The 24,243-nt window shown below is 40.4% G+C and overlaps 1 protein-coding gene and 1 non-coding gene across 2 annotated transcripts in view; both read right to left on the bottom strand.

Annotated features, from left to right (window-relative positions):
- The window catches only part of IARS1 (isoleucyl-tRNA synthetase 1), a 105,792-nt gene that overhangs the window by 78,626 nt on the left and 2,923 nt on the right, over nucleotides 1-24,243 (bottom strand). Inside the window, exons 3-11 of the mRNA XM_035558434.2 lie at nucleotides 23,006-23,125; nucleotides 22,344-22,500; nucleotides 21,775-21,894; nucleotides 18,485-18,567; nucleotides 9,667-9,784; nucleotides 6,722-6,869; nucleotides 6,003-6,090; nucleotides 1,944-2,004; nucleotides 295-390 (exon numbers count right to left, since the gene is read on the bottom strand). Coding sequence (XP_035414327.1) covers nucleotides 295-390; nucleotides 1,944-2,004; nucleotides 6,003-6,090; nucleotides 6,722-6,869; nucleotides 9,667-9,784; nucleotides 18,485-18,567; nucleotides 21,775-21,894; nucleotides 22,344-22,500; nucleotides 23,006-23,124 — 990 coding nt within the window. The 5' untranslated portion in view covers nucleotide 23,125. The remainder of the gene's footprint in view (nucleotides 1-294; nucleotides 391-1,943; nucleotides 2,005-6,002; nucleotides 6,091-6,721; nucleotides 6,870-9,666; nucleotides 9,785-18,484; nucleotides 18,568-21,774; nucleotides 21,895-22,343; nucleotides 22,501-23,005; nucleotides 23,126-24,243) is intronic.
- Nucleotides 23,961-24,095, bottom strand: LOC118253754 (small nucleolar RNA SNORA84). The gene has a single exon (XR_004780517.1). It is a non-coding gene; the product is annotated as a small nucleolar RNA SNORA84 (small nucleolar RNA).

Raw genomic sequence — 24,243 nt, 5'->3', positions numbered from 1 at the left:
TGTAAATTTAGACTTTTGGAAAAGCTAAGATCAACAACACTTGGAAGATAAGGTGGCAAGTTCACTTCACATACCTCAACAATAACCAAGAGACATCTAAAATCCCCAATCTAGCACACAAGTGTCACTAGTGTATGCAAGAACTCACTAGAATATGATGCTTCTTATATTTGTGAGTAGCAAACAGGACGACTGTTTAATTTCATAGTCACCCTGACAGTCAACAGTAGCTGGAAAGCCAAGCAATGTGTGTTGGAACAAAATGGACATAACAGATCCATAAATTATACTTACAGCACCAAAATAGGGGGCCTGATGGACAACACCTGTGCCTTCCTCCTCCTTCACATAACTGTCCACTAACACAGTAAAGGCACCTTTATCTTTGCACTGTAAAACAAAAATATGCTTGTCATATATACAGAAAAACAGAATTATTAAGAACATGGAAGAGCTACTGGTTATACTCTAGAATCAACAACTGCATCAGAAATAAATGACACACATTAAAATATGACATTCCTAACATTATGTATCCATTTCCCATACCTAAAACATCTAGACACTTCATTTAAACAGCATCAACTGTGATTAAATCTAAGACCTCTCAAGAAGGCCTAACAGTCAATTAATCTTCAAGCCACAGATCTTCACACAGGTCTGTGCTTAACAGAATACAAATCAGTACACTCTTGTAAGCGAGCATACAATCAAGACAGCTACAAGCATTAATTATACAGAAGTCTCCTTCCATTTTTATATGTCCATTCTACCTTCTAAATATTAAAGAAAACCTTTGCTTTTATAGTAATACATTCTATTTCCTCTACAGAATGAGCAATTCAAGAGAACTCAAGAAAATTCAGTGATCAGTGAGTAAATAACAAAAAATAAAGATCTATTTCTTATTCCTTAATGTAAAAGTGGTTAAAAACAGTACTACAGATAGTTACAGCTGAATTAGATGTGTTACAAAATATTATATTTGGCATGTTCTGAAGGGGGATATTTTAAGACAAGACATCCATTCTAAGAAAAATTGGTGTATGCCCATCTGCTCGTTAAGAAGTACAGCAGGACTCGAAATAATTTATCCATTCTGAACCTTTACTCCCGTAGTACAGTTTACCAGATTCCACTAGGTGTTTGTCCTTTCTCTAGAAATAACAGGTCCTTCTACCTACAGACATTTCCTCAGCTTTGTGCTGACTTCAGCTCATGCTTCAAAAACAGATGGTAGTCAGAAATGACTGAATCCCTTGCCCGAATTAACAGCTGCTTGTCCATCAGTACTGTAATCCATTTCAACTCTTTGAAAAATTTAGCCAGTTTTTAATAAGAAGTATTGCTGGGTTTTCTTTTTTTTTAAACCCATCAGTTCTCCACCCTATTTCTTATTACTATATATTCTATTACAGTCTGCAGTGCTATTAACTACAGTAGACTTACACAGCACGTAAAAGTTGCACAGATGGACACCCATAAAGGCCATATATAGTAATAGTTATTTTACCAAAGGTTTTTAATTGTTCAGCAGAAATCATTATAACTGCAACAGTTATCCACAGTCATTTTCTTAGGTATACAAAATCTGTGGAATTTAAAGGCAGACAACAAACTCTCCAGTTGAAAAGTTGAGAGCATACTGCTTACCCAATAACAACTATATAAAGTTTTGCTGCAATCTGAAGCCATACTACTATTTACCACTGAAATCTTACCCTGGTTGTATTTAAAACTTTAGGAAAAAATATAGAAAACGGCCTTCTGTTTTTCAACCTTTCACTAGGGTTTTGAACTACTTTAATAAAATGCGGCTTTTCTTATTAGGAGACAAGATTTTAAATATAAAATAAAATGTACAATATAAGCAAGGAATATAAACTTTTTTACTTTTGTCTTTGTGTACTATGTCAAATACTGAACTTGTTCATCCTACTTACCTGTATGAAATATTCAAAGAGTGGTTTATATTTTTTGCCTTTAAGCGTAATGCCAGGAAACCTGAGGAGAAAGATTTAAATGAACACAGATTTAACAACCTGAAAACTACTCAGCTAGCACCAGTGCTGTTTTTCCTATCTCCTTTTCTCCCCATCCCTATCAGAATTCGACACCATAAGGTAAAGAAAGTTTCTTCTAAATAGTTTGCTTCCCACTTCTAGATCTCTTTGACAACTTGAGCTTACACAAAAAACACATCTTAATGCATCTCTGCTAACAGAGAACAGGTACACTCCTTCCCGATGCTCTTCCAATCAGGCAACCATTGTAAATTAACATAGATATTAAACATTAATAACAACTTATTTCTGATAAAGCTGTTGGCAAAAATTTTATTTTGATAACAACAAAGCGCTATAGCCCAGTGTGTTCAAACACAACTAAATAAGCACTGATTGAAAACGTCTACAAGTTTTATGTGCAGAAGATTATGATCCTGAGTATTACAGTGTTTATAGCTCAGATGCTTTATTCCTTATTCTAAAATTAGGCATCTAAGCTCCCCAGAGGCATCTCAAAAGATACAATACAGACAGGACTCACTGGGGAACCAAGCCAGACAGGAAATGCAAGACAGAGATACAGTCTGTGGATCTGGCCCTCTTCAGGCTTCTGACTACAGATGGCAAAAATGGTAATTGGATTGCGATTCGCCGACCACAACTCTCCTGAAAGGGCTTAAATCTTCCATTTCAGGAAAATGTCTAGTTAAAACACAACTTCATCTAATAGATGGGTTACCTCTCCAGATGTGTCACAGCTGTGGTCTTTCCCTATACTCTTCCTAATTTACATCCACATCTTCCAAACAATGGTCAAACCATGCAAGCTTTGACTAATTGAAAGTGGGAAACAGCTTGAAAGCTGTTCCGTTGTACAAAAAAGAAACTCAATCAATATTTAATGCCAAGTTAAAGAGCATGACTCCTCAGCTTGGCATACGTAATATCCACTAGGAAAAGGGGAGATTTCTATTTTAAGCCACGGCTTCACGGATGGTTTCAGCATTTTATATTACAAACAGCCTTAGGAATGTTTGAGGTGCTTAATCAGGATCAGATGAGAGAATAGCATCCCAGCGCTCAGCCACGAAGATGTGAGAGTGCTCAGACAGAACATCAAGCACTGGAACTGCTTAAAAAAAACAGTTAAATTCCTACTTAACACAAGTAAATTAAAGCAAAGGGTTGTGGATCACATTCCTTATTTTCCCTTTTGATTTCTAAAATATTTTATCAAAGTCCTGAACTTCAGGCTGAAAATTTGTATCTGCTTTCTTGTAACCTAAATTATACTGGCATAACAGAGACTAGATTAAAATCTGATTAAAAAACAGATCAGAAATCTATAATCAAAAAGGAGACAACGCTGACGTGCTGTAAAATAGTATAAAGAAATGAAGAGTTTAATATGTAAATAGACTGAAATGTTACACAAAAGGAGGAAAATGTTCATCAACCATTTCACATTCACCACTGCTACACAAATCAACAAACGGCTAAAAGTGGTGGCATATATCAAGACCAATCCACTTGTGCGAAATAGCGCAAGTATTCTGATAAAGACAGTAGCCATTGCCCTAATGAAACAAAGGAGATTTACTCCAATTTTCTCTCACAAGAAACACTAACTGCATCTGAGAGGAAAAAGGGAAGAAAAGCAGCCAAGTCAGGTTTGAAAGAAAAGCTGGGGATATTCAGATACAGAAAGTTCAGATACAGAAAATTTTTAATATAAGATTATTCCACGACCTCAGCCTGCCACCTAGTATGGAGCAAGTGTCATGAATCTCTCCCTTGAAGACCTAACTGCTTGAAAATTTAAAAGGGAACTAGAAGGAAAAAAAGTGAGAAAAAAAAGTAGAAAAAGGAAAAGTTCATTTCCATGAATTTACATACTTTTTAGATCTAAATCTTCAGAAGATCCATTGAACTACCAGCTACCTCTTCTCCCTCATTTCATGTTTGAGAAAAATGATTTATTACATAATGTAAAAAATTGTAGTATGACAAAAAAAAAAAACGTCAGTCAGAGAAGACTGAAGCACTAATATGGAAAGAGGAAAAAATTGCACTCTGCAAAGAGAATAAAAGTTGCCAGCAGCCTTATATTTAGGTACATAGAGGTAAAAAATCAAAAGATGAGGAAAAAAAAGTTAGAAATACAAGTAGCCAGGGATAAAAGCATCTACAACAAACTTCTGTATGACTGTCTTACAGCAGGTACAGACCTATTATTCCACAATTCTGATGAAGAGAAAAACACAACAAGGAAGGCTAACATATTTAATGCATTCGTTGATACACGAAATGAATGATGGCAGCGCTACTGAAATTTAATTTGTAGAGTTCCACGAAAAGAACAATCCAGGACCAAAGCATAATAGACCTACAAATGGAATGCATCTACCTTGCTTATTTTCAAGTCTAAGAAATGCATTCCAAAATAGAAAATAGAGTACTTTTGGTAGAAACTTTTTTTTCCTAAACACTAAGGAAATTTCCAAAAACTGGAAAGAAGCACGGTACCTAGACTTCAAGAGGAAAATGGGGCACTGATGGACCTAAAAAAAGTCAGACCAAAGTAACAACTTGATTCAAGTTTAAGTGATCAAACAGTTTAAAAAGAGTGATGCTAAACACACAACATGAATTTGTCAAGAATAAGTCACATCAAACCAAATTACTTCCTTTGTTAGGCAAACTAGCTAGCTTGAATAGCAATCAAGCAGATAGATCCAAGTTTTAGTGTTGGTTTTTGATACTTTCCCATGTCATTCTGGCAAACACAAAATACAAAAGCATTGTAACTGGGTGACTGTATGTTTACATTTCCAGTGGTATCCTAACACTGACACTATTTGGTGTTTTTATTGATGAATGAAGGGAGAAAGAAAAACAGAGGAAGCAAATCTGGAGATCAGGTGTTCTGTCCACAGTGAAGAAAGGAAGCACTGAAAGACCATCTTTTTAAGTTGAGTACCACCTCAAATGACTACAGCGTACGTGACAGATGATGTCAATTCACTTTGGGGACAGTGCAGGGACAGAGGGGAAAAACAAATAGGAATTACTCAATTGTCATAGTATGAGCATAAGAGTAGAAAACAAGCAGGTGTTCTAGCTCTATATTCCTACAATTCAATTAATACATATAATTGCTTAGCCTCTTTTCACATGTGTGCACGACACACAATTTTTATTTGAAAAATGCTGATGTAAAACTTTCAACTGCTTGGGGTAAAAAGACAAAAATAACTAATGCCAGTGAAGAAGGGCTGTCATTCACAATCTTCTAGCTTTTTTCTTTAAAACCATTGCACAGGACTGAATAAAGCCAAATATTTATTATTACCCCTTTATCAGACTGATTTTTTTATACAAAAGATTTAAAAGAAGCAAAGCCACATATTCTAAGAGGGCTACATAATTTAATACTTGTGTTCCCTATCCAATTTATTAAATAGTTCGTATTTTTCAATTCAACCAAGATGAATAAGCAGTTTTCAGAAAGCATAACTGCCACTAACTACTTAATTTGGGTAGACAATTCTGCAGAAGCAGTATTTGTTTGCTAAAGACAATGTTTTTTCTTGTCCGTTTCACTTTAAGTACTTAGACCATTTTTTAAACTTGTTACACATTTGCACAATTTCCTATTTTAGAGACTTCTAAATTAACAATGTTTTTCATAAAAATGGTGGAAAAACAAACAAAATTGAAGGAAAAATGGACTAAGGTTTTTTTATTTATTTATTTTTTGCTGTAATACAATAATCCAATGAAACTTTTATTCTATTTGGAGCTTCATATTCAAGACAAATTTGTCATAGCAACTTCCAATCTTTTATAGTTTTTTTGCAAGGTATACACACAAAGTATCACCACATAGGGAAAGTCATCTTTAGGCAACAGCAAAATTCAACTTTTTGAAACACTTAACTTCTGAGCTATAAAAATACTGGACGTTAGCAAGTATGTAATACTTTATGTACTTGCCTCTCCAGTATCTCATATTCTGTGTCAGATTTGTATAGGGCTATAAGCCTGGATTCCATCAAGATGTAAATCTTTCCTGTGGCATTATCTAGAATATAAGACAAAGCAAAAAAGTTATATAAATCTCACTTGAATACCCTCATTTGCACCATTACAAAACTTTTCAGTTTATGCAAGATGGTATGTTAGCTATAAAACTGCCCAAAACAGTCTTGCTGATCGACTACCATTTTCCACCTCTTTCTTCCCCATAATGTGACTACCATTAGCCATCTAACGTTACAGGTTAAGAGAACAAAGATGTTCAATTACTGCAATTTAGCTGTCACATACCAGTAACTTGCTCATGAGCCTGATCCCCAGGAACAGGAGGGAAAAGAAAAAGCTAGGGATACCCAGCCACACCTTCCTGCCTTTCAAATATAATGTGACTTTAAGAGGTCAAATAAAGCATTTGTTCTTGTTCATTATTTCAGCTATCAATATTTATTAGGGAACAGCCCTCAGAATGTATGCAACAGATAAAATAAAAAGAGCACAGCAGTTGGAAACCATCAGCCACATGGGAAACATATCTCATTTTTTACAATAACACTGATCCAGTCCCAACAAAGCACTAAATGTAGCATAAAACAGTCTATCAGACAAAATATATGCACATATTCAAAGGCACTGAAGAAAAAAGGGTTCATTATATATAATCTTAATTTAACACTTGCCTCTCAATTTTACGTATTGCAATTCCGGGTTAACGCAAAGGGCTAGATTACTAGGTAAGGTCCAAGGAGTAGTGGTCCAAGCAACAAGAGAGACACTTGCATCTTCATCCAGCGGGAAGCTCACAATCACTGAAGGGTCTTGAACATCCTTAACAGGCAAGATAAAGTCAAAAGGAAAAAGAGACAACACATTTAATGCAAGTCATAGTGAAAAAATGCAAGTCAAAGTAGTTACTATTGCTGACATCTGCCCAAATCTATCTTTCAATTTGCCTAGTTCATCTCTGCAGTGACAGAAGTTGAAGTGGCAGCATAAGAAAGTTTGAAAAAGATAACAATCCCAACATTCTCCCATTATATCAGTGGAAACTATCAGCCTGACAAGGCCACGGAGTTAAGGGTTAGCATTAGCTCTGAGATTTTGGGAATTATCTGCCAAAGCACCAGAGAGCTGAGTGCCAGTTCCCTCAGGTACCTCTTATAATCCCTTTTAAAAAGTCTATAATTAATCTCAACTGTCAAGACTATCAGCAGTTTCTCAACTACTGCTACGCAAAGCCTTTTCCCATCTTTTCCTCTAGAGTCAGGGAGTAGGAGGAATAGCCATCACTTCAGAAGATGAAATATCTTACTAAGAAACCATTGTTAGGAACGAAAAATAGAAGCTTTGAGTGCTTAAAAACACAAGTACATCAATACTTATAAGAGTAAAAATGTCAGGGAAGAAGACCTTTAGCAGCTGCTCTATGAAATTTTGTTGTCAAACGGTTCAAAAGAATCCCCTGAAAACAAATTTTTCTTTCAGACAAAAACAACCCTAGTTGTTCACTCTGTATTTCATATATTAGAGAAAATAGATTGAAAAGCAAGTCTAATCTTGCACGTTAAATTTTTATTATTAATATTAAATGCCAAATAGAAAATGAATGTCATATGCACAGGCCCTAAACATACAAACAGGTCCTATCCCCTCATCATTTCTGGTGCAGGGCGCTCTGGTTTCTGTCCAGCATCACGGAACAGTTAATTGCATCACGGGACAAGCAGCTATTTATGTCTGAGCTAAGGGCTGTTCCAGAGGGAATTTTCTGTGAACATCTGGTGCAGTCAACAGTAAAACATAAATATTACATAACTCTTGTACTGCGCTTGATGTGAGCAAAGGCTGAGCTATCATTACCATTCTGTCTCTAACAACTGAGAAACAGCACTGTAGGATCATTCACCTTTTCTGAAGCACTAAGTTGACCTGGTAGATAATTACATCTGGAAAGCCATGAAAAAACACCCAAGCTTCCAAATAATGACATTGTTCAATACTTTTTTCTGCACGCAAAGTTGTACCTGCTTTAAGTTGAAGACAACACCTCTTCAGTTGCACGTAATACAAGATACTGACAAAGTTTACTCAAGTCTACATTAGACACCTAAGTCAATTTCTAAACGTGCTTCCTGTGTCCTATTTCTCATGGGATCAATCAACAGAAGCCAAAGTCTGCTTTTCACATCAAGAAAGATAACAGCTGCCTTACACCCAGAAATGACAGGTCTTGCCAACAATAAATCATACCAGCTTACAGACTCGTAATGATCCAATCTCCAAAATACCACCTCGAACAGATAAAAAGATATCTTTCACATGAAGTGGCACAGCAGCATATGTAAGCCCACACCCTACTCGTTCTAGAGTAAGAAATAGCATCTAAGTATTTTATTGAGACGAGACGAGACGAGACGAGACGAGACGAGACGAGAAGAGAAGAGAAGAGAAGAGAAGAGAAGAGAAGAGAAGAGAAGAGAAGAGAAGAGAAGAGAAGAGAAGAGAAGAGAAGAGAAGAGAAGAGAAGAGAAGCATTGTTCTATGGAAAAAGGGCACACAAAAATAGTCTTTGTTCCAAAGAAAGCTCATTAATCTGAGCCTATATGAAATGTAGATTACTTTACTTGTATTTATTAACTATTTCAGTTGTCACACAATCACAAAACAACAAGATATCTTTGTAGGTGACACTTCCAAATCACAAAAACCTTTGTTCTTCAATATGGTCAATTGCTCCTCTGAAATATAGAAAGCACTAGTATCTGTGGACAGCATTATACAAGTTAATTTAAACATTTTTTTCAAAAACACTATTTTTGGCCAGCAAACTGGTCTTTGTTAGGCAAGATGTAAAAAGGACCAGATGTACAATTTGTGCTAGCTTTCTGCTGTAACAACGTAAATAAAAGATTTTTGATACAAGGACATGGAGGCCTGGGTGGGGATAGTAAAGAATACAAAACCTCTGTCCACAAACTAACGTGAAAATTGGAAAAACTGGGACAGAGTTTCTGCTTTCATGCATGTGGTAACATGTTTGTTGCTAATAAAAGCTGCATCTAGTCATTCATTTCAAGGGATCATCTTAAAAATGCATGGTATACTTAGTTTTATATTAAGAAAAACATTACGTGGAGTTTATCAATCTGAGTTAACAATTCTTACAAGACCTATAATAACACTGAGCTACAACCAAACATGATCTTTGATAATCCTTACTAATCTCCCACGAGAGATTTCAACTTTGCAAAGACCCTTCCTCCTTTCAGATCTGCACAGCCAGGGAATGCTACAGCTCTCCTGCAAGTATTTACAACAAAAACCCAGCACAAGTGCAATATTCACCTTGAAAGCCAACAGAGGAAATGAGAGTAATTTAGCAGAGTAAAACAAAGTATATGCCTCAAATACCTGTAAGTAGTAACCAAGAAGAAGGAAGAATGCAAAGATCAAATAATCCAAACAAACACAGCTAAACTCAATAAAAAAGCTTTTTTTTTTTTGCTATCAGCTCATAATATAACAACATGCCTATGTACCAAGCAAAAAAATACTAAAGCCTTACAAATCCAAGTAGAGGATGGTATAGATTAGACTGCAATGCATCATGTACACATATACTGACCTTGTAATTCTGATGGGACTCGAAGTTGGACAGTGGGGTGTTACATGCAGTTGAGAAAGGCATGACCTTAACACCCCTATATACTAGTCCTTTGTCATACAGCTGCTTGAAAACCCACCTGGAAGTAAACAAGAAACATGAAATAACACTTGGAGTTCCAAATTTAATAGAGCAACTGCAAAGTGTGGTTCTGCTCTAGCTGGAGTGCTGTTCTGAAAGACACATTTTTAACCAATTATCAACTAAAGGCAGTATTTTTAAGTCAAAAGTAAAGAAATTCACTGTGACTGTATTATTGGCGAATACTTAGTTTTATCTGATTCTAACAGCTCGGTTTTCTGTGTACTGACTTCACAGAACAGAGAAATATTCAGATGGAACACAAATCAGTATTGCTGAATAATCTCTCTCAAATTTCCTGAATATAACGACAACCTGAAATTTCTTTGATTAACAAGGCTGAAATCAGCCATAATTTAGAGAGATGTGTAGTGACATGGCTGCTCACTCGTCACATCATCTGGAGCACCTACTACATCAGCCAGTGCTAAAAAACAGAGAAGACATGAGCTACAGGTAACCGCGTCCCACTCTGAGTAAATCCTGACAATCCCAAGAGCATTTTCCACAAGAGGACACAGCTCAGCATGCAAAGCATTGAACACAGTTTTATGGTGCCACAAGTTATATTAATGTTCTCCTTTGTTAGCTCATTTCTCTCTCTGTTCCAGTCCAAGATCATTCTCACACCAATCTTTAACTCCCTTATGCCATCTTCAATATGGCCTGTAGTGTACATGAATCCTTGTGTCTTCTTGAATTAATGAATTAAGTACTTAATATTGTAATACTGAGTCAATGCTCAAGATGAACAGTAGCTGGAAGAGTAAGGTACTTTACATTGCAACTCATCACATGCCCACGTGATGGACAAAACCCTATGTTTCTTTGTATCTGAACAACACAGGGTTTGCTAAAGGATCACCCACATAAATCAGCTTATCAGTTCTCACTGACCTACATGTCCAGTAGTATAGTCTGCAGGCTGGCTACCTTACAAGTAAGGCAGGAGAGGGCAAGTCTTTATCATGCCAAATTCAACTACAGATCCAAGTTTCTGCAGAATCCATTCGTTTCAGATTCCACATGCAAATTGTTAGAGTGCTGACTTTAAAAGCTCTTTTTACTTGAATGTTTTCAAACCATCCCAATCATTTTTCTGTGTTCCTTTCCAGATAAACAGCCCATTGCTAAGCAACCAACCCCATCTTGGCAAGCAATGCTTTTTCCTGCAGGCTGTGTCACTTTGTGCTTGAGAACCTGGGCCTGTATTTAAGTCAGTGTTGTCTTCGATGTTTGAATGCATAATCTTTGATGCAAAACAAAGGAAGACTACTGCACTGATTTCCATCTACAGCCTGAAAGAAGAACATCAAAAGATACGGATCAGCCTGTTATCGTATCGAGAAAATATGCAATGCAACCAGATTTATCCTTGGGCCTCTAGTAAAAGAAAAATATTTCCTATGAGTGGTCACTAACATGAGGAAAGTTACATAACCCAAAGTCTAAGATTGATAAAGTCTAAGAAACCCTCAGCAGCATCAAGTTCTACCATGAAAGAGTCAAACCCAGAAGTCTTTCAGAGCTGTGCACTCCAACAGAGGTGGCTTACCTTACACACACAACTCAAAAGTGACCTTATTAAAGCAGAAAACATCACCCACGGTCAAGTTGTAGCTGGACCCTAACTCAAATCCAAAGCACAGCAGTGAGTGCATGTGTTTTACAACTGAGACTGCTTCAACTTAAATATAAGTGTCTCAAAAATATATACAGATTTGTTAATGTAGTTTCATCAACTTTCTGCATATATATTTCAGCTAGCTAACTGTTGAAGTTTTTATGCAAGTTAAAATTTAAATGTATGCTTACCACCTCAGAGCCTAATTAATGCAGTGTGACAAGCGACAGCATTTATACTGAAGGTGTTCTACTTGCCTTTCAAAAAGTTAACTAAAATATCTACAGAAAAAAAAAAAAAAGCTTCACTTTAGCTTCACTTTCTAAAGAACACTGCCTACTACCAGCATAGAAGAAAACTCCTTACTGAAACACTGAATATTTAATTCAGCTGTAAATATAACCGTAAACTTCAGACAAGGTGAACGCTAGATGGAGCTGCAAAGATACAAATCCAAGCCAGCATCTCCCTCTTGCGACCATTCTGACTCAGTGCAAATCAAGAGCACCCCGGTTTTTCCAAAACCAGACGAAATGATGAGCATTCAAACCACCATTCTTCAAATCACACATTTACAGCTGACCAGAACTGCTCCTTTCAGAAAACTATTCCAACAAAACAACGAGAATTATGAAGTTGAGACTGCTGCTTGATGCAATAGCCCTTGTTATCACCACAAAAACGGCTGTTATCTTGAAAACCATATAATTGGTTTCCTCAATAGAAAGCCCTTGAGATCAGTTCCTGTGTGATCATCAGAAGTGCACAGATGACGACTGTCAAAGACCTTTCTGCTAGCAGCACTGCCCTCTTAAAACAAAGCAACTGCTGGAGACTACCCTATGTCTAACAGCAGGAGTCACTTACCTATTTACAGACAGACAGCATGTTTTGCTTAACAATTCAACATAAGACTTCAGACAGTAACTTATCAAAATCTCTTTAAATCCCTTTGATAGCAAAACATTGGCAATTTGCAAGAAAGGGACTCTAGGATGATACACCAAAACTGAAACTGACATCCCTCTGAAAAGAAAAAAAAAAATTACAAAACCACAGAGCTCCTTTCTACTGACAAATAGAAAAGGTTTACCCCAAAAAGATTAGAAATCAAGCAATGTTCCCTTAATTCTGGCACATTTCTCCTCAAACGTAATGCAAATTTAGTTGTATCCTCTTGGCTATGTGACACTTACTCTCCTTTACTGAAGAAAAATAAGGTTTGGGAAAAGGAACTCCAGGTGCGTATCTCAGTCTTTGTTAACAAAGATCCTGCTCCCTGAAAGTGAAAGATATCCAACTTCTAAAAAGAATGACACAAACTGAAAACACACATTTGTTGTCCCTTAGGTGTCATGAGGGGACGACAAACAGTCTGACCCAGTGAGTACACAAGACTGCAAGTTACACTCACCTAGGTGTAACATCCTAGAAACTGGAGCGTACTACGATATTCATTGATCACAGTCATATACACAACATGTGAACATCACGAAGGGAACTTTGGCTTCCAAAAGCTACTGAATTAGTCCATGCAATACTCAAACACTCAAATACTTCTGGCAGCCAGGTGGGCCTACCATACCCTGGGGTGCACCAAGTACGGTCGAGGTAAGGGATTGTCCCGCTCTGCTCTGCGCTGGTGCGGCCTCACCTCGAGTACTGTGTGCAGTTCTGGGCACCACAGTACAAAAAGGATGTGAAACTGCTGGAGAGCGTCCAGAGAAGGACGACAACGATGGTGAAGGGCCTAGAGGGGAAGACGTATGACCAGCGGCTGAGGTCACTTGACCTGTTCAGCCTGGAAGACAGGAGGCTGAGGGGAGACCTCAGCGCGGCCTACAGCTTCCTCACGAGGGGGAGTGGAGGGGCAGGCGCCGATCTCTTCCCTTTAGTGACCAGCGATAGGACCCGAGGGAACGGTGTCAAGCTGTGGCAGGGGGAGGTTCAGGCTGGACATCAGGAAGAGGTTCTTCACCGAGAGGGTTGTTGTGCACTGGAACAGGCTCCCCAAGCATGTAGTCACGACACCAAGCCAGTCGGAGTTTAAGAAGCGTTTGGACTGTGCACTTAGTCACACGCTCTGAATTTTTGGGTAGACCTCTGTGGAGCCAGGAGTTGGACTTGATGGTCCTTGCCGAGGCGATCGGCTCCGGGGCAGACGCGTTCTGCAGCGGAGCGGGGGATCGGGACAGGCAGGGCTTTTTTTCCGACATCGAGGCCGCTCGAAGGAGCCGCCAGGACCCGGCAGCCCTCGCGAGGGAGGCTGACGAGGCGTAGGCGGAGCCAGCAGCGCCCCCTCCCCGGCCGTTCAAAAGCAGCCCCTAGGGAGCGCGAGCGACCAGGAGCGCGGCGACCAGGGCGGGGCGCGTCAGAAGGGTGGGCGCGGCAGTTCGCGCAGGAAGGGCGGAGAGGGCAGAGTTTCCCCCCGCCCATAAGAACAACATCTTTAAGGGCTGTCGACTGCTAACTGGATTGCGATGGTCTTCAGTAGGCAGAGCACTCTCACTAGAAAGTCTGTGGCCACCCAGACTGGCCGCCTGCTCAACAATGCGGCGGTTCAGGTCTCTGGGTGCAGGGACTGCCTGAGCCTGTTGCTGCCATCTGAGGGAGGCAGAGGCGCCGTGTGTGTGAGGTGCGAGCAGGTGGATGACCTGGTCCGCCTGGTGGCAGAACTCAAAGAGGAGGTGGAGAGGTTGAGGGCTATCAGGGAGTGTGAGCGGGAGATAGACTGGTGGAGTGACTCCCTGCAGGGCCTGAAGGAGAGGTACCGGGGTGAGACACCCCAAATGGGGATGGACCCCCTGCCCTGTCACTGTCGGGCAGAGGGTGGCGACCTAGAAGTTGAGGAGGGATGGAGACAGGTCCCTGCTCGACCTTTCAGGCAACGCCCCCCCCTACCGGCTCCACCTTCCCAGGTGCCCTTACATAACAGATTTGAGGCCCTGGAGCTTGAGAGGCCGGTGGGTGAGGACGAGGTAGAAAGTCTACCCATGAGGATGCCTAGGGCGAGGAAGCCGACCCCACGCCTCAAGACAGCCTCCACCAAGAAAGACAGAAGGGTGATCGTTGTAGGTGACTCCCTTCTCAGGGGAACAGAGGGCCCTATTTGTCGACCTGACACCTACCCGTAAGGAAGTCTGCTGCCTCCCTGGGGCCAGGGTCAGGGATGTTGCCAGGAAGCTTCCTAACCTGGTCCGCCCCTCTGACTACTACCCTCTTTTGATAGTCCAGTCTGGCAGTGATGATATTGATGAGAGAAGCCTGAAGGCTATCAAACGGGACTTTAGGGGACTGGGACGGTTAGTGGCTGGAGCAGGAATACAGGTGGTGTTTTCATCTATCCCTGCAGTAGCAGGGAGGGGTACCGAGAGGACACGGAAAGCCCACCTGATTAACACGTGGCTCAGAGGCTGGTGCCAACACAGAAATTTTGGGTTTTTTGACCATGGGGCACTTTACTCGGCACCCGGCCTGATGGCCGCAGACGGGTCCCTATCTCTAAGGGGAAAACGGATCCTAGCCCAGGAGCTAGCAGGGCTCGTTGAGAGGGCTTTAAACTAGGAAAGAAGGGGGATGGGGCTGAAAGAAGGCCTGTTGGAGCTGTGCCAGGGGGAACAATGGCAGAGCCGGGGAAGATGGCAATGGCCCAGCTGAAGTGCATCTACACTAATGCATGCAGCATGGGCAACAAACAGGACGAGCTGGAAGTCATCGTGCAGCGGGAAGGCTATGACTTGGTTGCCATCACGGAAACGTGGTGGGACCACTCTCATGACTGGAGTGCTGCAATGTCTGGCTATAGGCTCTTCAGAAGGGACAGGCAGCACAGAAGGGGTGGTGGTGTGGCTCTCTACATTAGAGAGTGTTTAGATGTTGAGGAACTTGAGGCTGGGAATGATAAGGTTGAGTCCCTATGGGTTAGGATCAGAGGGAAGGCCAACAAGGCAAGCATCCTGGTGGGGGTCTGTTATAGAACGCCGAACCAGGATGAGGAGACGGATGAGGAGTTCTACAGGCAGCTGGCAGAAGCCGCGAAATCGTCAGCGCTTGTTCTCGTGGGGGACTTCAACTTCCCAGACATATCCTGGAAGCACAACACAGCCCAGAGAAAGCAGTCTAGGAGGTTTCTGGAGAGCGTGGAAGATAGCTTCCTGATGCAGCTGGTTAGAGACCCTAGCAGGGGAGGTGCCCCGCTAGACCTTCTGTTCACGAACAGTGACGGTCTGGTGGGAGATGTGGTGGTTGGGAGCTGTCTTGGGCAGAGTGTCCACGAAATGGTTCAGTTCTCTATTCTTGGCGAAGTCAGGAAGGGGACCAGTAAAACCGCTGTCTTGGACTTCCGAAGGGCTGACTTTAAGATGTTCAGGTCACTGGTTGGCAGAGTCCCTTGGGAGGAGGTTCTGAAGGGCAGAGGAGTCCAGGAAGGCTGGGCGCTCCTCAAGAAGGAAATCTTAATGGCTCAGGAGCGGTCTGTCCCCACAGTGCCCAAAGACTGAGCCGACGCAGAACTAGACCGGCCTGGCTGAGCAGAGAGTTGTGGCTCGAGCTTAGGAGAAAAAGGAGGGTTTATAATCTTTGGAAAAGAGGGCGGGCCACTCAGGAGGACTATAAGGATGTTGCGAGGCTGTGCAGGGACAAAATTAGAAAGGCCAAAGCTCATCTGGAGCTCAATCTGGCTACTGCCGTTAAAGATAACAAAAAACGTTTTTACAAATACATCAACGCAAAAAGGAGGACTAAGGAGAATCTCCATCCGTTACTGGATGCGGGGGGAAACCTAGTTACTAAGGATGAGGAAAAGGCTGAGGTACTCAATGCCTTCTTTGCCTCAGTCTTTAGTGGCAAGACCGGTTGTTCTCTGGATACCTGGTACCCTGAGCTGGTGGAAGGGGATGGGGAGCAGGATGTGGCCCTCGCTATCCATGAAGAAATGGTTGGCGACCTGCTACGGCACTTGGATGTACGCAAGTCGATGGGTCCGGATGGGATCCACCTGAGGGTACTGAGCGAACTGGCGGAGGAGCTGGCCAAGCCGCTTTCCATTATTTATCGGCAGTCCTGGCTATCAGGGGAGGTTCCAGTTGACTGGCGGCTAGCAAACGTGACGCCCATCTACAAGAAGGGCCGGAGGGTAGACCCGGGGAACTATAGGCCTGTTAGTTTGACCTCGGTGCCAGGGAAGCTCATGGAGCAGATTATCTTGAGTGTCATCACACGGCACTTGCAGGGCAACCAGGCGATCAGGCCCAGTCAGCATGGGTTTATGAAAGGTAGGTCCTGCTTGACGAACCTGATCTCCTTCTATGACCAAGTGACGCGCTTGGTGGATGAGGGGAAGGCTGTGGATGTGGTCTACCTTGACTTCAGTAAGGCTTTTGATACCGTTTCCCACAACATTCTCCTCAAGAAACTGGCTGCTCGTGGCTTCGACTGGCGTATGCTTTGTTGGGTTAAAAACTGGACTGAAGTACTCAGTGAAAACGGCAAAAATTGAATCAGTTCAGTTTGTTTTTCATCAACCTCAAAGGTCATCTTGTCTTTTAGATTCCAACAGTCATTCTGAAATGTTGCAAATTCCTGAAGGTTAGCCTCTGCAACAGGAGTCCAGACAGGCCTTCAGAATTACACTGCCAAGAACATGGGAACAGCAGATTCCAAGCTCTAAGTTCAAGCTTAAAGAAGGTGGTTTATGAAACAGAGTTAAAGTTAACCTGTGAAGAACATCAAGAAGGTAGAGAGAACTTACTAAAATGAGCAAGGAAACACATCGATCCATGTGCACCAAAACTGCTTTGAGGTTGACATGGAGTAAATAAGACTTCAGGGTTGATAGAAGAGTGGCTGTTATACTTATTTGAAATAACTTTTTTGTCCACATTACTTTATTTGAAAATCCTACTATCCTCAAAGAAAAAGCAGTTCAATTAATTCCTCAAATAGGCACAAGAGAGTCACATCCCCTTCGCCTTCGTATTTTCCCAACTGTTGATCGGAAACTTGGCACAGTTTCAAAAACAGTTCTAATACAAGAGGTAGGTTTCTTGCCAGCCTTGGCTTTCTTGTCAGTCTTAGCTTTATCATTAAGCAGGGTTTCTTCAGCTAAACTAGTTATACATCTACTTCCTTCCTATTATCCCTGCAATGCTCATCAAAAACTCACTGGTACTTCAGTCCTCTGCAATGGTTCCAGAGACATCTGGAGGTTTTATCAATCCTTTACCATACCTATATGAACCATTTAATTACACATGAAACCAACTACACAGCTCTATAAAGAAAGGTTATTAGTAAAACCAAAGAACTTCAATAATACTTTACTATACATACAATTTACTTTTCAATGGCTTTTTGTCAGCATACGCTCTGCCAAACCTTTCCCTGTAATTCACCTTGTAACTCTATCACCTGAAGTACTCAGTGGAAAACTGGCAACAATGAATCAGCTCAGTTTGTTTTTCCTCAACCTCAAAGGTCATCTTGTCTTTTAGAATTCCAACAGTCATTCTGAAAATGTTGCCAAAATTCCTGAAGTTAGCTCTGCAACAGGAGTCCCAGACAGCTGTCAAATTACACTGCCAAGAACATGGTAACAGCAGATTCCAAGCCTCTAAGTTCAAGCTTAAAGAAGGTGGTTTACTGAACAGAGTTTAAAGTTAACACTGTGAAGAACATCAAGAAGGTAGAGAGAACTTCCTAAATGGAGCAAGGAACACATCGATCCATGTGTCACCAGAACTGCTTTGAGGTTGACATGGAGTAATAAGACTTCAGGGTTGAATAAGAGTAGTCTTGTTTATACTTATTTTGAAATACTTATTTTGTCCACACTTACTTTATTTTGAAAATCCCTACTATCCTCAAAGAAAAAGCAGTTCAATTAATTCCCTCAAATAGGCATCAAGAGATTTCACATCCCCTTCGCCTTCTGTATTTTTCCCACTGTTTATCTGAACTTGGCACATTTCAAAACAGTTCTAATGACATATGGATCAATACTGTTTACAGTAACTGAAACCTTCTTAACATTTTAAATTCATAGAGCATATGTGCAAGGTATGCAAGTTAACTTACCACACAGACTCCATGAACTCAGGATAGAGAGTTTTATAGTCATTTTCAAAATCAATCCAGCGTCCTAATCTGGTTACATTGAACTGTTAAGAAATCAGATTAAAAGGCATCTTAACATTAAAGATCACAGTACATTTCCACTATGTATTCTGTAAAAAGCTTGATTTTAGAAGTGCAGCCTTTGTCCCATATCAGCAAATCACTTAACACTTCTATGAAACGTTTAAGCCTGACATAGCTCAAAACAGTGTATTTAAACAAAGACAAGCAAAGAATGAAACCATAATTGTTTAGATTCAAGACCACGGAATAGTCAAATACGTTTGACACTACTAAATAGAAATGGTGGTGGAACAGAGATGCATTTTCAAGGTTCAGCTGTGGTTCAAACGCCTGAGAACTGCTACTGACTACAGGGGTCTTGTTTTCCATTTTTAAAGCTACTGGTTCCAGAGACAGTGAAACCTGGAACACAGCCTGTCAGCTTTCAGTTTTACCAAAACACAATGTGATTAGAAGACAAGGAAACGATGAAAGAAATTGGCATGTCACAAGGAGTTATCAAAAATTTTTTCAGGGCCAACTGCCTTCCTTGACTTCCCAAAGCTATGAAAGGGCTGCCAGAGACCACGGCATTGACAGGCACTAGTCCCTGTCTCAGGACAGATGTGTTCACGCCCACTGGCACAGGCTATGAAAACTAACGAGTAGTCAGCTAGCTACGGAGTCCACCTGGGACAGGGTACTTTCCTGCTAATTTGCAATTTTTGAACAGTCAGCTCTGCAAAAATCCGAGCCCAGAAACACCTCTCCTGATACTGTTACATGCAGGCCACGCTGAATGTCAAACTAGTAAAACGATGAGAGCCAATGACTTCTCTCACTTCTATATTTTCACAGCATACCTGAGTTCCTAAAATACGTATGTTTTTTTCTGACTTCTAAGCCACTCTGACATTCCACTATTAAGATCCAAAGCCTACAGTTGATCATTACAAAGATCCAAGAAGCTGGAGTATTATATTTGGTCTCACAGATCTCATGCATCCAAGCAACTTCTTTTTCACAATGTTTTACCTTTTTTAGCTGTTCCAGACAGAAAATAAACACTATTTCCTGGAGGAATTTTGGGAATTCCTTTCCTAACACTGTCACAAAATATTTTAACTTATTACCAGCCAATCACAAAAAAAAAATTAACCATTTATTGTTATCATCTGAAATACATGTTTGTGTGTTGATATGCACACATACATGTTCAACTGTACACACAGAACAAAATATAAAATCGATTTACTGTTAAGAAGACTACTGTTAATTCAGACTAAACAGCACTGTAAAATACCATTTGCTGAATGTAGAGTTAATAGTGACATAAGGAAAATAACATCAACTAGAACACCACCCATTTTTATTTTTAAAAACAACCAAGAATCATTAACATCATTGAAATACGAAATTTAAGTATGGATGAATGACTGCTTATTTGGAAGAACAAACCTGTTCTTTTAACCCAGTCACTTGCTCAAATTTAGGTTGCAGCTATTTTAGCAAGTCTTTGGACACTAGCCATAGCTTCAAAATGCTCTCAAGGGCACGAGACAAACGATACTCAAAGAAGAAATTTCTATTTCAACCAAAAGGAATAGAGCAGGACTGGAGAGCATATAGCATAACGAGGTAGACCAGCCTCTGGATGATGAGGGAAAAAAAAAAGGATTATTCTGCCTGGTAAAGTAAACAAGTGATGGTGAAGATAAAGGTTTACTGTAAGCCTAAATTTTATAGACGAACTACAGTTCTTCAAACTAGAAAGGCCCTGTGCTCGCTGCAAGCTGAAAAAGTCTGATCCGTTCTTCCCCTCATCTGTAGGCACTTGCTATCACCTGCTGTCACTGTGGCACAGCGGCAGTGTGTCACAGTGGCACAGCCAGGAAAAGCGCCTGGGCTGTGCCTTAGCTCCAGAAAGCCACGAAGAAAGAAGTCATCACTTCACATACATACCGGACTAGTAGCAAATACAAATGGGTTAAGCATGCTTTATTCTGGCCCACTACAACTGTTTTCATGCATACCTCCTCTTTCCCATTCATAACTATTGTAAACATATATACAGAAAGAAAAACATAATAAGGACAAAAATAAGAAGTACTAGGTCTTATGTACAGAACGAATATTATCAAGAGCTACAAATAAAACCATGCATCCAAGAAAATATCGAACCCAACTACTTGGAACAGCTCTCTAACATAAAGAGAGTCTACAAAGACCAATGCTCTCTCCTTCACTATTTTCATGGATTGCAAAGTTTAGACCAGGACTCTCTTGGAAGAGCGAGGGTCTACCCACACCAATTCTGACCCAAAAATTAGATGCTAGAACTTCTGCTGTTCCAGAAATAGAAACTGATCCTACACTCTTGCAGTAACACTGCAAAGTGGGGACCAGAAAAGCCAAGAGATGTTAATGTGCATTGCTTTTATTTGCTCCACTTGAAAACCAATTCAAGTCAGACTTCACTTTCAATTTTCCATACAGGAGAATACACAAAGGAAGAGACAATTTGTATCTATTTAGTTAGACACTTTGAGCTGCTCCAGGTTATGTTAAGATAACCTCCTGACATTACAGCAGTCCCCCTGTTCTGAAGCACACTGTTTTTCTTGTGTTCCTCTTTCAGGATCACTGGTAAAAAAACCAGAGTAGTTAAGGACATGAGATTTATGCATGTAACCAAACAGAAGGATAAAGTTCACCCCAGCAGAACAACTTACACAGATGAAGTCAAACGAGTTTTCTGAATAAACCAATCACAATACCACATTGGAAATCCAGACAAGTTAGTATAGTTTCTCTTTGTAACGTTTGATTCTTTAAGAAGAAGTTGGCTCCCACCATCACATCTGTAGAGCAAAGAGCAGTTGCTTCTTTCCATCCACCTCTGAAGAGGAAGTCATTGCAAAGGGTCTCTTATACCAAGGGACCACTACGTGATTCTCATATGCCATCCACATTCTGAGGACCTACCCCTTTCAAAGCCTAAAGTCAGAAATCCTCCTCACTGAGGCTGCCTCCCCTCTTTGGTCTGCAAAATGTTGCAAGGTTACACGCTTGACTCCACATCACGACCCAATCCACCTAGTATAAAAACCACCTGCTCTTTAAGTCAGTGCTCCCTCTAGTGTGCTTCACCACACCGTAAAACACAATAAAGAGAGGTCCAGTAAATACCAGATTTCTACATCCTGTTAAGGAACATACAGCAGAACACACACTGAGCCTTCACTTACCTCCCATTCCTTCGAGTATCTCATCACAATTCCTCTGCACTGGTTGTTGTATTCTGCAATGCCCATCTTTGCCACATCTTCTGGCCCTTTGATACCTAAGGTCTTGTCAATCTCATATTCCTGGGAGCATTGAGAAAAAAACAGGAAAAAAAAAATCACACTGCTGTCAACAACTTTCACATAATTTCTCCAGTTAATGTTCTATGCATTATATGGGCTGAAGGGTCTCTATCCTTCTGAGTTTTCACGAGTACTACACCTGAAATAAGCAGACATTTTAAAGGATGGCCTCAGCGTGAATATGTCTTTACTATCTTAAGAAAAAAAACATACCAAATAAATACATGATTACAGCAAGTAACAGAGTGCCTGAAGAAGGGCATATGATCAGCAGAAAACACCAGAAGCTAGAACACAAAGGCCAGAGCAACACACTGGACAAAGAACTTCTATTTCTCTCTTAGCGACCGTGCCAGGCGTAAGAGCAATATAAACATGACTGATGAGCAGGAAACACCACGGAAAGAGGAACCAACAGACATAACTGTAGGCAGATTTATTACACATACCACAGGTAAGCCATGGCAATCCCATCCAAATCTTCTGTCAACATGAAACCCACTCTGATGAGCGAATCTGGTTACTATGTCTTTAATAGTTCCTGCAAGAATATGGCCATAGTGTGGTAGCCCAGTAGCAAACGGAGGGCCATCATAGAAGTTAAACCTGTAACACAAGACAACATTCCTAATTAAATCAAACTTCAGCATCAAATCTTCAAACAGGGTAACTGTATCTGTGTGCTTATGCTTCCTGTGTCTTACCAGGGCAACATCAATTTCTCGCTCTGCTGTTAGCAGTCAACACAAGCGTTATGTTGGCAGAGGAAATAAAGGCATTATCCCAACTCCCTCAGGTCCTGATTGCCAGTTCTACCGAGGTTACTACTGAAAACGTCAGCACGCTGCTCCACAGCCGGCAGGCATGGGAGCTGTCCTTTCTTACCTACAGATTTATTTTATAAACTTACTGAGCAGGAAGCTACTGTTTTATTACTACTACTAGTATACTGTTGATTCTTCATAAACTGAAATATAAATGATAACTGACATGAGAACATTAGCCAAGGTTGCTATCTCCAAAGAGAATTGCGGCCAAAAAAAAAAAAAAAAAAGTAATTATAGCTAAGCCAACCTTGCATTGCAACAAACAGCTTTTAGTTGATTCTTACCTAGGTCTATTCTTTGATTGCTTTAGGCATTCCTGGAAACAATTCAGATTTTTCCAGAGCTCCAGTATCTTCTCTTCCTCATTTGGGAAAGTTATGTTTTCTGGAACTTGTTGAACCATTCTTTCCCAGCAAGGACCAAGCAAAGAAAACACACATTTAACAGAAGTGAAAGAAAAAAATGACTTCAAACACAACTATTTTACAAATCTGTATCAACCTGACACATCCTTGTTTTTCCAAAGAGACTGAGTCAGCATCAACATGAAAGCAAGCTCTATACTCTAAATAATAATAATAATAATAATAATAATAATAATTTTGATAGATTAACACCACAGTTTTGTAACAGGACAAGCATTCTCCACTCACTAAACTAGTCATTTTTGTAATATGCTTTTATTTTTGCTTCCTCTAGAAAACAGTCACAGGGTGAATTATTTTTTGGCTGCAGGTTTGCTTTTTTTTTTTGTTGGTGGTGGTTGGCTTTGGTTGGTTGGGGTAGGGTTTTTTTGCCTTTTTTTGTTGTTCAAAATTTTTAATTTTCATGTCCAAACTGACCCTTCAGCATCAATTTATGAACTAGTACAGGAACTAAATAAATTAGTTAAAAGGAAGCTACTGTACGTCTATTCCTAGCATTGTGTTTTCAAAGACTTACGCTGTCCTTAGGCCATCATTCTCAGGAAAACCTAAAACGAGCTTAGACTTCAGATAGCATAATTGAAACACATGACAACAGAAGATGAACACGGGGAGAAGAATTTGAACAGATAAGGACAAAGCTCGAGGACCTCTGCTGTGCATCCTCTAAAAGTTCTAACTTCCAGAGGATCTGCAGATTTTACCTGCATCAAGCTCAACCACTGAAGTTGAGTGACAACCATACAGGTTTTGAGAACTGGCCCAGCTGTCAACACCCCGTAATCTAATAAATTAAATACATATTTAAGGTTTGGTCTGTAACTGTGACCGGGCTATGGAAGCTGCTCACATATCACAGACTCCATGCGTAAATCACAGTATCACTTTTGGCCCCTTTCTACCAACTGGAGCACTGCACACGCAAACCAGTGTCCAGTAACCACAGGCCACAAATTCATACACACACCTCCCAACAGTACAAGAGAAGTTTATTAACACAAAATTAGGGAAAAAAATTACTGACGATAGTTAATATGCAAGTTAGTCACTACTACTCATTTTTTTTCCTAGTTACAGGACACAATTTTAGACAGATT

The sequence above is a fragment of the Cygnus atratus genome, chromosome 10, assembly GCF_013377495.2.
Source record: "Cygnus atratus isolate AKBS03 ecotype Queensland, Australia chromosome 10, CAtr_DNAZoo_HiC_assembly, whole genome shotgun sequence".
NCBI classification, from domain to species: Eukaryota; Metazoa; Chordata; class Aves; order Anseriformes; family Anatidae; genus Cygnus; species Cygnus atratus.
Note: the sequence above shows the minus strand (reverse complement) of the source record. Positions and strands in the feature narration are given on the sequence as shown.